This window comes from Carassius auratus, chromosome 22 (genome assembly GCF_003368295.1).
Source record: "Carassius auratus strain Wakin chromosome 22, ASM336829v1, whole genome shotgun sequence".
NCBI classification, from domain to species: domain Eukaryota; kingdom Metazoa; phylum Chordata; class Actinopteri; order Cypriniformes; family Cyprinidae; genus Carassius; species Carassius auratus.
This window is the reverse complement of record NC_039264.1, coordinates 220070-233029: the sequence shown is the minus strand read 5'-3', so window position 1 is coordinate 233029 and position 12960 is coordinate 220070. Positions and strand designations below refer to the sequence as shown.

General features: G+C 41.0%; 1 protein-coding gene across 3 annotated transcripts; it reads right to left on the bottom strand.

The window, feature by feature from the left end:
* Positions 1 to 1564: 1564 nt before the first annotated feature.
* LOC113039295 (uncharacterized) lies at positions 1565 to 12340 on the bottom strand. 3 transcript variants are annotated; one of them, XM_026197129.1, is made up of 5 exons: positions 12160 to 12314; positions 5079 to 5218; positions 4681 to 4852; positions 4086 to 4385; positions 1841 to 2247 (listed from the first exon to the last, which is right to left on the bottom strand). In XM_026197129.1, the coding sequence occupies exons 1-5, from the start codon at positions 12215 to 12217 to the stop codon at positions 1925 to 1927; spliced, it is 993 nt and encodes a 330-aa protein (XP_026052914.1). In that variant the 5' UTR covers positions 12218 to 12314; the 3' UTR covers positions 1841 to 1924. The 3 variants fall into 3 exon arrangements, with proteins under 3 accessions (XP_026052913.1, XP_026052914.1, XP_026052915.1); XM_026197128.1 differs by lacking the exon at positions 5079 to 5218 and having other exon boundaries at positions 1565 to 2247; positions 4681 to 4992; positions 12160 to 12340; XM_026197130.1 differs by lacking the exon at positions 5079 to 5218 and having other exon boundaries at positions 12160 to 12251.
* Between the last annotated feature and the right edge of the window lie 620 nt (positions 12341 to 12960).

Sequence of the window (12960 nt, the reverse complement as noted above, 5' to 3'; positions counted from 1 at the left end):
ACAAATACAAAAAAGACAAGGCCATCAAAGAAATGGCTGATGCACTGATGTGAAGCTTCTCTGTGGTGCAATGAGGTGACCAACATCTAAAATAACCAGTATTGTGGTTTACCAATACTGCCCACCCCTTTTTTTAAAGGCACAATGAAACAGAAGTAGCATTTTTTTCTGTACTGTCACGTCTATCCAAGTGAAAAGACATCTGAAATGAGAGAGGGGGACTTGGTTTCGTCCTTCGGGAATTGATTGGATCGTTGGAAGTTGGGGCGTTGGTTACAAATTTAAGGCAGATCGGAATGCCAGTTTACAGTTAGTTGTGAGAGGATTTCTCTCCACTGGATTCACCATCAACACCCTAACATGAAGAATTTTTGTATTTATTGAGGAAGATGATGACAAGGATGATCAACAACACAACACATACCTAAGAGCACGCAAGAGAAAGAGACACTGCCTGAATAACATGAAAAAAAAAAACAATAGTTTGCGATGTCCTAAGAGTAATGTTGTGGTTATATTCTAATATTGTTTCAACTTTTAAGGGTAGTGTACTCCCCCATGGCTTGCGTCAGCACTAGTCGATGCATTGATTACTCTAAAGTGAAGCATCAGCTTCAGTTTTTCCACCAGAGTTCAATTTACCCCTCACACCACTAGCTCCACCCTTGTGCCATAGCTCGTGATCCGAAGAGTTTTGAGGGGGAGGTTAACGTTTTTGATTAAATATTACTAGGGCACATGAATATATAAAAAATTATAATAATGAAGTTACACTGATAAATTATTAATAATAAACATAGTATTCCATTAAAAACATAAGAGTTTAACATTTTTTTTTAATGGTGACTTTAATGCATGCTGTATGTATACAGTACTTAAGCATTTTTAAATGATCAGATAAAAACTTGAACTTGAGTTGAAGACAGGTGTGAATACAGCCTCAGTTTTGTTGTTTGAACCGAGTAACAGACGCAGGTACACAAGCAACTTCAATCTCTCTCTCTCAAAATCTCCATATTTAAGGGGGAATAAAGTTATGTAGTTTGCATCACTGGATATAGCTGTCAGTCATTTAACATTTAAATTATAAAACAGTTGACCAGTATTAAATGATTTGCAGCTACATCTTTCCTTGCTCTCTTTCAATGTAAACGTAATTTCTACTTTATTCTTGAAATATTATGACTTTAATCCCGTAATCTTAGATTTAAAAAAATATAAATAACGTATTAAAACATTCATACTCTACATTTACTCCTCTTTTGGAAAGTTGTGGAAATGCTATCATGGATTTCTTTTCTTTTCTTTTGCTGTTTGAATGTACAGTAGCTACACCTCTCAGTACAATCATACAATTTGTAATGTTTTGCTGTATATGTGAATTGCTTCAGAAAGTCTACAAAAATAACAATATAATACTAATAAGTAAAAATAGTAAAAATGACATTTCATAAGTATAAGCTTAATAATAATGTAAAAATGAATATGTACTGCTTACCTTAGTATTCCTCCAGGAAGTGCTCAACATAATAAATGTAATAAAAAATGGAAACACTCGTGAACCTCAGAGCGAGAACAGTTTATTGGTAAAGGCAAGCAAATACAGATGTCAAATAGACTGAGATCTGTGTGTCTGATCTGACAGATAAATAGACAAAGCCTTTAAACTGAAAGTGTACAATAATAACACTGCAAGAGAGGAACATTTGAAATCAAATATAAAAAATTACTGAATGCGAGAATCTTTGGTAATCTTCAGTATTGACCAAGACAAATACTTGCATTTGATATTTTGAGCATATCTGAGCATTTGAAAATTAACCACATCAACATCAGAGGAATAATCTAAGAAATAACATCATCCTTTATGTTTCTGATGTGTGAATATGTGCTTGCTCTTGTTCAGCTCTTTTGAATCTGCTCTCTACTTTCCATAGACAGAAACACTGAGAGCTTTAAATAACTGATTTATCGGTCCTCTCTCTTTCAGGAGCACATAACGTCCAGCATGTTGAGTTGTGATGTTTCTGATGGTCAGAGATCCAGTTTGATCGTCCAGCTTCAGTCTGTCTCTGAATCTCCCATCAAGAACATCATCATACACAGTGATATTGTCGTCCCATTGTTTGGTTCTAGCTATTAAAGCAATTTCATTCATATACAACCAAAAAGACATTTCACCCGTTGTTATTTCAGTACGACCAGAGTTTATAGTGAGTGAATCTCCCTCCTTCACTGATATTTCATCTGGATCAAACAAACATACACGGAGAACAAACAGAAAAGGGGTTGTGACAGAGTAATGCAATTGAAATCCATGTTTGTTTACTTAAAGGGATAGTTCACCCAGAAATGAAAATTATGTCATTAATAACTCACCCTCATGTCGTTCCAAACCCATAAGACCTCAATTTATCTTCTGAACACAGTTTAAGATATTTTAGATTTAGTCCGAGAGCTCTCAGTCCCTCCATTGAAGCTGTGTGTACGGTCTACTGTCCATGTCCAGAAAGGTAAGAAAAATATCATCAAAGTAGTTCATGTGACATCAGAGGCTCAGTTAGAATATTTTGAAGCATCGAAAATACATTTTGGTCCAAAAATTGCAAAAACTACAACTTTATTCATCATTGTCTTCTCTTCTGTGTCTGTTGTAAGACAGTTCAAAACAAAGCAGTTTGTCATATCCGGTTCGTCAACAAATCATTCGATATAACCGGATCTTTTTGAACCAGTTCACCAAATCGAACTGAATCGTTTTAAACAGTTTGCGTCTCCAATACGCATTAATCCACAAATCACTTAAGCTGTTAACTTTTTTAATGTGGCTGACACTCCCTGTGAGTTCAAACAAACCAATATCCCGGAGTAATGCATGCACTCAAACAGTAAACTGACTGAACTGCTGTGAAGAGAGAACTGAAAGATGAACACCGAGCCAAGCCAGATAACGAACAAAACATTGACTCATTCACGACTGAAGAACCAGTTGCATCGGTTTTCAAAACACCAGTAGTTCTTTCGGACAGTTCGATTCAATAAACCGGTTGAAGATAACGGTTCACCGGTTCTTTTGCGAACGACGTAATGGCGTCATTGGTGATGATTGCCCTTGATTCAAGCCTTCGGTTTACCCACGCTCATACCATTAGCACAGAATAATTTCTGAACCAATCACCAAAAGAATCAGTTCAGTTCAGACGCTCTGTGTGTCGGTTTGCTGAATCACACATGTGCAGTATCATCAGCTCCTCGGTTCTCGAATCGGACGCGTCTGACAGAAATGGTTCTTGACTCATGAACGAGCCAATGTTTTGTTTGTTATCTGGCTCGGCTCTGTGTTCATCTTCAGTTCTCTCTTCACAGCAGTTCAGTCAGTGTACTGTTTGAGTACATGAATTACTCCGGGATATTGGTTTGTTCGAACTCAGAGGGAGTGTCAGCCACATTAAAAAAGTTAACAGCTTAAGTCATTTGCGGATTAATGGGTATTGGAGACACGTAACCGTTTAGAATGATTCAGTTCGATTCGGTGAACTGGTTCAAAAAGATCCAGTTACATCTAATGATTAGTTCGCAAACCTGATATGACAAACTGCTTTGTTTTGAACTTTCTTACAACAGACACGTAAGAGAAGACAATGCTGAATAAAGTCATAGTTTTTGCTATTTTTGGACCAAAATGTATTTTCGATGCTTCAAAATATTCTAACTGAGCCTCTGATGTCACATGGACTACTTTGATGATGTTTTTCTTACCTTTCTGGACATGGACAGTATACTGTTCACACAGCTTCAATGGAGGGACTGAGAGCTCTCGGACTAAATCTAAAATATCTTAAACTGTGTTCCAAAGTTAAACGGAGGTCTTACGGGTTTGGAACAACCTGAGGGTAAGTTATTAATGACATAATTTTGCAAATTGGGTGAACTAACCCTTTAAGTAATTAGTTTTAAATGTAATCTCCAAAAGAATAATAATAGAAAACAACAGAACAGACAGAAAAAAAAGCAAAACAGTGTGTGGAATAATAAAATATATGGTGATAAAAAAATAAAACTGGTGGAACAAATATTTAACTCACCATAGACAGCGAGAAGGAACATCTTTTTCTCATTATTGATATCTAGTTCATAAGCTCCAGCATGTTCAGTTGTGGTGTTTGTGATGGTCAGAGATCCAGTTTGATTGTTCAGCTTCAGTCTGTTTCTGAATCTCCCATCAAGAACATCATCATATACAGTCATGCTGTCGGTCTGTTTATTGATTTCAGCTAGTAAATTGTTTTCATTTCCAAACCTCCACTGAATCACATTATCATCCTTCATTTCAGTAAGATCAGAGTTTAGAGTGACTGAATCTCCCTCCTTCATTGATATTTCATCTACATTATCAAAAACACACAGAGAACAAACAGAAACAGGGTTCATCACAGATTCAGAGTCTTATCTGATGGTTTACTGAAGAAAAACTTTTGAAGTGTAAACTTGAAATGAATTAAAAGAACAGGAATGGTGTTTGGATTAATAACTGACTGATTTTTATACTGACGCCAATTTCAAATGACTATAAAATACAGAATGTTATTAATTTAGATATTTGATTATTCTAGTATTCCCTTACTCTTTGATTGTTTGTTTATTCAGGTGCATAGATGATGCACCATAAATTTAACTCACCAATGATACTAAGAAAGAATCTCATCATCACACTCTTGGTCTCCAGTTCATAAAGTCCTGTATGTTCCATTCTGATGTCTGTGATAGTCAGAGATCCAGTCTGATGATCCAGTTTGAGTCTGTCTCTGAATCTCCCATCAAGAACATCACCATATACAGTCAGGTTGCCGACCTGTTTAAGGATTTCAGCTAGTGGAGTTTTTTCCTTTGCAAACCTCCACTGAATCTCATCATCTTTCATTTCAGTAAGACCAGATTTCAGAGTGACTGAATCTCCCGATTTCAATAACTTAATTTCCTGACCAGACACATCTGCAGAACACAGTGTATGCAGTGAACACACACACACACACACACACACACACACACACACACACACGCACAGTCAGGTTGCCGACCTGTTTAAGGATTTCAGCTAGTGGAGTTTTTTCCTTTGCAAACCTCCACTGAATCTCATCATCTTTCATTTCAGTAAGACCAGATTTCAGAGTGACTGAATCTCCCGATTTCAATAACTCAATTTCCTGACCAGACACATCTGCAGAACACAGTGTATGCAGTGAACACACACACACTTATATATATATATATATATATATATATATATATATATATATATATATATATATATATATATATATATATATATATATATATATATATATATATATACAGTACAGACCAAAAGTTTGGACACACCTTCTCATTCAAAGAGTTTTCTTTATTTTCATGATTATGAAAATTGTAGAGACACACTGAAGACAAAGGCTATTTGACCAAGAAGGAGAGTGATGGGGTGCTGTGCCAGATGACCTGGCCTCCACAGTCACCGGACCTGAACCCAATCGAGATGGTTTAGGGGTGAGTTGGACCGCAGACAGAAGGCAAAAGTGCCAACAAGTGCTAAGCATCTCTGGCAACTCCTTCAAGACTGTTGGAAGACCATTTCAGGTGACTACCTCTTGAAGCTCATCAAGAGAAAAGCAGTAATCAAAGCAAAAGGTGGCTACTTTGAAGAACCTAGAATATGACATACTTTCAGTTGTTTCACACTTTTATGTTATGTATATAATACCATATACAATTCCACATGTTAATTCATAGTTTTGATGCCTTCAGTGTGAATCTACAATTTTCATAGTCATGAAAATAAAGAAAACTCATTGAATGAGAAGTTGTGTCCAAACTTTTGGTCTGTACTGTACATATAATAACAATAGGTACAGTAGTGGCCAAAAGTCATGTCATGTCTACTAAAAATGACATTTTCAAACTTTATTAAGATTGCTTAAAACTGGTTACAGATTTTGTATGCAAATTCAGTGTTTTTTCTTGGAGTCAATCATTTTCTTAACGATAATACAATGAAACATGCCAAATTTTGTGGACATAGGCTGTCATAGAAAGAAATTAGAAATACATGCATAAACAAGAGAGAACCAACAAAATATTATTATCTGATTATGCTTTAGTTTTTTTTACTTTCCTCATATTTAAAAATATGATATATTTCCTTATATGTTGATGGTTCATTCCAGCTTGCTGTCAGGGGTGCACTACTTAGTGGAGTGTGGAGCAGGGAACGGAGGGAGACGAAGAGTAAATCAATCCAGAGAAGTTCATTTACAACAAGGAAAACTCACAGAGCACATTTAGAAATGAACAATACAAGACGCTAAACTGAACACAGGGAAAACTTCTCGGGTTATGACTGTAACCCTTGTTCCCCGAGAAGCGGAACGAGAACTGCGTCGAACGACACTTTTGGGGAAGCCCCTCAGCGTAGCGCCTCTGAAGTATGAATGAAACTGAGCCAATCTTGATTGGTGTTGCGTCATGACGTAATGTGTGACGGCATATGCGGAAGCTATAAAAAGGACGCCGGCACACAACAGAGACAGCTTCTGTGATGAAGCAAGTGCTCCCAGGCAGGGGGAGGTGTGGCGAAGGGACGCAGTTCTCGTTCCCCTTCTCGGGGAACAAGGGTTACAGTCGTAACCCGAGACGTTCCCCTTCGAGGGAACATCGAACTACGTCGAATGACACTTTGGGGGAACGAGTACCCACTATGCCACAATGAGCCCTGCCTGTCCTAGTGTGAAGCTGTGCACAGGCACACTTAGGACGAGAGCACAAGGGTGCCAGGTCGATGGAATGTCCAGGCTGTAAAATCTAATAAAAGTGTGAGGGGTGGCCCATCCTGCTGCATCGCAGACCTCCTGGATGGGGGCCCCTGAGAGGAGGGATCTAGAGGATGCCATGCCTCTGGTAGAATGAGCCCTCATAGCCTGAGGTGAAGGAAAATTGCGCACCTGGTAGGCCATAGATATAGCTTGGACAATCCAGTTGCTAATGGTCTGTTTGGAAGCAGGAAGCCCCTTCTTGAGGACCTGAAACAAACTAACAACTGGTCTGACTTCCGCCATGAGGAGGACCTCTGGATATATATTTTCAGAGCTCTGACAGGGCAGAGCAAATGAAGTCTATCCTCATCTGCCGTCACGTGAGGTGGAGGATGAAAAGCCTGCAGAACTGTAGGCCGTGCCCCATTAGAGGGCACCTTGGGCAAATAGCCTGGCCTAGGAAGTAGGATGGCTTTGATGTCGCCTGGAGCAAACTCCAGGCACCCATCAGATATAGAGAGTGCCTGGAGATCTCCTACCCTCCTAAGAGAAGTAATGGCCAACAAGAAAGCCACCTTAAGGGAAAGGTTCTTGGCCTCAGACGACTCCAGCGGTTTGAAGGGAGCCTGAACCAACCCTCCGAGAACCACCGCCAGGTCCCAAGTGGGAACCCTGGTACGAGCCGCAGGTCTTATCCTCCAAGCCCCACGGAGGAAACGTACGACCAACGGCTGTCTCCCCAGAGGCCCATCACTCAGAGGAGCGTGGAAAGCCGAAATGGCAGCCACTTTCACCATGAGAGTGGACGGGGTAAGAACATCTGAGAAACGATCTTGGAGGAATTCCAGCACTGAAGCCACTGGGCAGTTAACTGGGTCCACCTCACGCTCTCTGCACCAAACAGTGAAAACATTCCATTTTAGGCCATACAATTTCCTCGTGGAGGGAGCTCTAGAGCTGAGTATGGTCTCCACTACTCCTGCTGACAGGCTGGCCTCTTGGTACTGTGCCCCCTCAGGGGCCAGACCCACAGTTTCCATAGTTCGGGCCGAAGGTGAAGTATTGAGCCCTCTGCCTGTGTCAGCAGGTCCCTCCTGATGGTAAGCTCCCATGGAGGACCATCCAGGAATAATATTATGTCTGAGAACCATACTCGGGCCGGCCACAATGGGGCTACCAATAATAAACTGATGCCGTTGCGACGAACTCTCTCTAGAACTCCAGGAAGCAGAGCGATCGGGGGAAAGGCATACAGACGCAGCATCGGCCATGTCTGTACCATGGCATCCAACCCCAGTGGGGCTGGATGTGTGAGGGAGAACCACAGTGGACAGTGAGTCATCTCTCGAGACGCTTCCACTGGGCCTAACCTCTGACATATTGACTCCACCACCTCGGGATGGAGTCTCCATTCCCTGGGCCTCAGCCACTGCCTTGACAGGATGTCTGCTCCCTGATTCTGATTCCCTGGGATGTATGTTGCTCTGAGAGACAACAATTTCCCTTGGGACCACAAGAGGATCTGCATAGAGGGTGAGACCTCAGACCCCCTTGATGATTTATATAGGCCACCACCGACTTATTGTCCAGCCCATGAGGGAGGCGTCTGTCGAAATGGCTTTCCGGCGACATGACGCTCCCAGCACGGGACCTTGGGACAGAAACCAAGCTCTCTTCCACATAGATAGGCAATGAAGGCATCTGCGCGTAACCCTGATCATTAGGGATGGGTATCGTTAAGGTTTTAAAGGTATTGCTACTCTTACCGATACTGCTTAACGGTCCGGTACTTTAACAGTATTCTTATCGGTACTTTGTGTTGTGTGTGTGTGTGTGTTTTTTTAAGAACAAGTTGAGAACAGAATTAACATTTCTTTATTTGTTTTATGTAAAATTAATAATGGGCTTGTCTTGGACCAGAGGTGTTAGGAGGAGTTGGTTGGTTCATAGTAGCTGCAGCTTAAAAAAAAAAAAAAAAAAAAAAAAAAAAATATATATATATATATATATATATATATATATATATATATATATATATATATATATAAATAAAAAGGTTGCAAAATGTGGCAATTGGCTATTTTGTAAACTAACTTGAGGTGCTGTGCATTTAAGTTAAGTGCATTTTTCCCTATTTGGAATTTTAAAAACAAGTAGAAAATATGTTGATTTCATTCTCATTTTTCCCAAAAGAAATCAACAGAATTTCTACGTAAGGTTAGCAAACCACTGAGATTTTACATTTATTTTAAATGACGTGAACAACGTGATTCAACATGATTTTAGCATACATACCTGACTTAAATGGGGCAACACCCAGAGACGAGCTAGCTAGGCAGTCGATACACATAATGCACCTTTGAAAGATGCTTTGACGGATTGCTTGTGTTTCCGCCCTTACATGCAAATATTGTTTTGCACTTATGACAACGAGGGTTGTCAGCATTAACTCTAGTGAAGTATAACCACACTTTGGAACGTTTTGCTCTCTCCGCCATCGTCACTCTTTGTAATAAGCGGGAGTTTTCGTACTGTTATGCGTGTACCGCGCTCGTTCTTGTGTGTGTGTGTGACTGTGACAGACAGCCTCCGCGGCGCGCATGCGAGTTCTTGCAGATCTCACAGACAAACGTCTTAATACGATCGCACATTAGAAATGTTTGGTAAGATAAAATGTGCACGATAACATTAAGCAAATCTCTTCACCATCGTCACTCTTTATTATTTAGCAGGAGTTTACGTACAGTTAATGCATGTGCGTGCTCTAGTTGTGGTGTGTGTGTGTGTGACTGGCAGACAGCCTCCGCGGCGTGCATGAGAGTTCACGCAGATCTCACAGACAAACGTCTTAATACGTTCGCACATTAGAAATGTTTGGCGAGATTAAATATGCACGACAACATTATTAAGCAAAAATACATAGCCTAGTATATAAATTGTTTTCCTCCAGTACTGAAAGCAGAACCGGTACCGTCAGATCTTACTGATACTACGTTCTTTCATAATTTAGCCCCTGGGCCAGTTTAATACCGGGTTTCGGTACCCATCCCTACTGATCATGCGAAATGGGTTTCCCCTTGGGGAGAACCCCTTGGTTTTCAACCACCACTGCAATGGCCTCATGTGCAGGAGACCGAATGGAATGATATTGGATGCTGCTGACATGAGACCTAACACTCTCTGGAAATGTTTTACAGTGATGGCCTGGCCTAGCTTTATCCTGATCACCGTGGCCAGGATGGATTCGATCCGTGCAGGAGACAATTGTGCCCGCATCGTGACCGAATCCCACACCACTCCCAGGAACGTGGTTCTCTGGGCTGGTGCCAACATACTCTTTTTCATGTTGAGTCTCAATCCTAGGCTCTGGATGTGGGCAAGGACAACATCTCGATGCCGAACTGTCAGCTCTTGAGACTGGGCTAGAATCAGCCAGTCGTCGATATAATTGAGAACCCTGAGACACTGAAGCCTCAGCCATGCTAGAGCTGCATCCGTACAATTTGTAAATGTGCGAGGGGAAAGAGCTAGGCCAAACGGAAGAACCTGATATTGGTACGCCTCGCCCCCAAAGGCGAACCTCAGGAACTTCCTGTGAGACGGAAGGATGGAAATGTGGAAGTATGCGTCCTTCAGATCTATCGTGACAAACCAATCCTCGGATTGAATTTGGTTCACGATGATGGGAATAGTAAGCATCTTGAACCTGAATCTCCTCAGAGACCGATTCAAGTGCCTGAGATCTATTATTGGAGGCAACCCCCCATCCTACTTGGGAACTAAGAAGTAGCGGCTGTAGAACCCGGATTCCCTGTCCATAAATTTCCGGAGTTGGACCCTCACCCTCATCGATATCTTTAAGAAGGTCGGCCTGGTATGCCTGCAGTACTGCCATTGTATGCAGACTAGCGCCAGCCCGACCCGCAGCCATATAAGCCCTGCCCACTAACGCAGATGTCTCATGGCACGGTTTAGTGGGCAGCACTGGGGTTTTTAGGGACGATGCCGACTCGGCGGCTAAATAAGTGGCAAGCGGCTGTTCCACCCAAGGCATCATCCCATAACCCCGATGACGAGGTTGCTCTCTGTGCTGAAGGAAACGCTCGTCCAACTTGCTTTTAATAAGCGTTTCCTGCTTCTCCTGTGGCCAACTGATATTAAGACGGGCCACTGCATAAGAGACAACCTACAATAGCACCTCATATGCGGGGACACGGGGTGGCGAGTCATCCCCAAAATCCCCGCCTTCGATGCTGAGCACAGAAGCAGAAGCAGACAGCTCAAGCACCAGGCTCTCCACTCGTGCGGAAGAAGCCGCGGGGCGGGCTGCCGCGCAAGGCGAGAGAGCATTGGAACTGGTGGACGAATCACGAGAGCCTGCCTCGGCAGTCTCGAGATTCCCCTGCAGATCCATCTGCGAGCCCCATGAATAGCATTGCACCACGGAGCTTGCGAGCCTGGCCATCCCCACCGAAAACGGCCAGGCGGGAGCGCAGCACATGGATTGGCAATCTCTCACAATCCTCGCAAGCAGCCCCCTCGAGAGCTGCCCGCGCATGCTGCACTCCCAAACAATGCACACACATACGGTGTGTGTCCCCACCCGTGATATAACGTGGGCAGGGATGCACACACCTCGTGAAACTGCTTGTGCTCGCCATAATAATGCTTGTGACTATTAGACAATTCAACACCAAATAAGACAAACAAGACAGAGAGCGCTTGCTGAAGAACAGAAAGCTGTCTCTGTTGTGTGCCGGCGTCCTTTTTATAGCTTCCGCATATGCCGTCACACATTTCATCATGACGCAACACCAATCAAGATTGGCTCAGTTTCATTCATACTTTAGAGGCGCTATGCTGAGGGGCTTCCCCCAAAGTGTAGTTCGACGCAGTTAGATGTTCCCTCGAAGGGGAACTATTTATACAGGACAGGGTGATGGGAAGACTAGACACACTTGGAATCAATGGAAACACAGGAAACACCTGGGATTAAATCAATGATGCGGGAGACAGAAACTCAGTCACAAAGCAAAATATAGACAAAACATAGAACAGAGTTTGACACTTGCAGAGATGAAAAACAAACAAATAAACAGACCAATCCCCTCCAGACATCACTTTTGGCAATTAATGTACATGAAGATGATTTTACTTTAATCTTTAATGTCACACTAAAATTTATGCTGTTGGGTATTTGAGCTTCATATTTATTTTATTACTAAGTTCACACTTGAATTGATTTAAAGGTAAAAAATTTTTTAAAAAAATTATCTCTGACTAATCTAACAACTAGTTTGTTACATTATATCAGAACCGAAACAAGTGAAGGAATAAAAACCCACTTCAAACTTACCATCCAGACGCCAGAAACACAAACAGAACAAAACTAATTTGATTGCCATTTCCCTCATAAGTTCACTGAAAAGCTGACAATATTATCCTTTAGAATGTCTTAAATGTGAGTGAACTGTGATATTTATCTGGTTTTGTGCGAATCCTCCCCTAATCTTCATCTCAGTTTACTTTCAGATGTCCATCCTCTTTTACATCACAGAAAATAAACAAAGTTTTGCTGATCTTGTGTTTTCAAACTCAAAAGGACAGGCAAAGTTCAGACGATCAGCAAACAGCTTGTCTGACGCAATTTAGGTCAAAGTTTGAATCAATACCAGTGTTAAATTAGCTAAAACAAAACAAAATATGGAGTCAGGCGGGTCCCCGTCTATAGCTGCCCAGAAAACAATACATTTTCCATAACAAAATTATAATATGTGTATATACGGTGTATATTTATTATGTATCTATAAATACAAACACATGAATGTTTATATTTAAGAAAAATTTGTTATGTTTTTTTAATTAAATATATTTATATAGAATATAAATAAATGTTTGTATTTATATATACACAGTGCACACATATGTTTACAAAACTTTTAATTTGGATGCGATTAATGGGGATTAATCATCTGACAACACAAATTTATAGTAATGCTGTCAGATTATTAATCACCAAATTATTGCATCCAAAATAAAAGTTTTTGTAAACACACACACACACACACACACACACACACACACACACACACACACACACACACACACACACACATATATATATATATATATATATATATATATATATATATATATA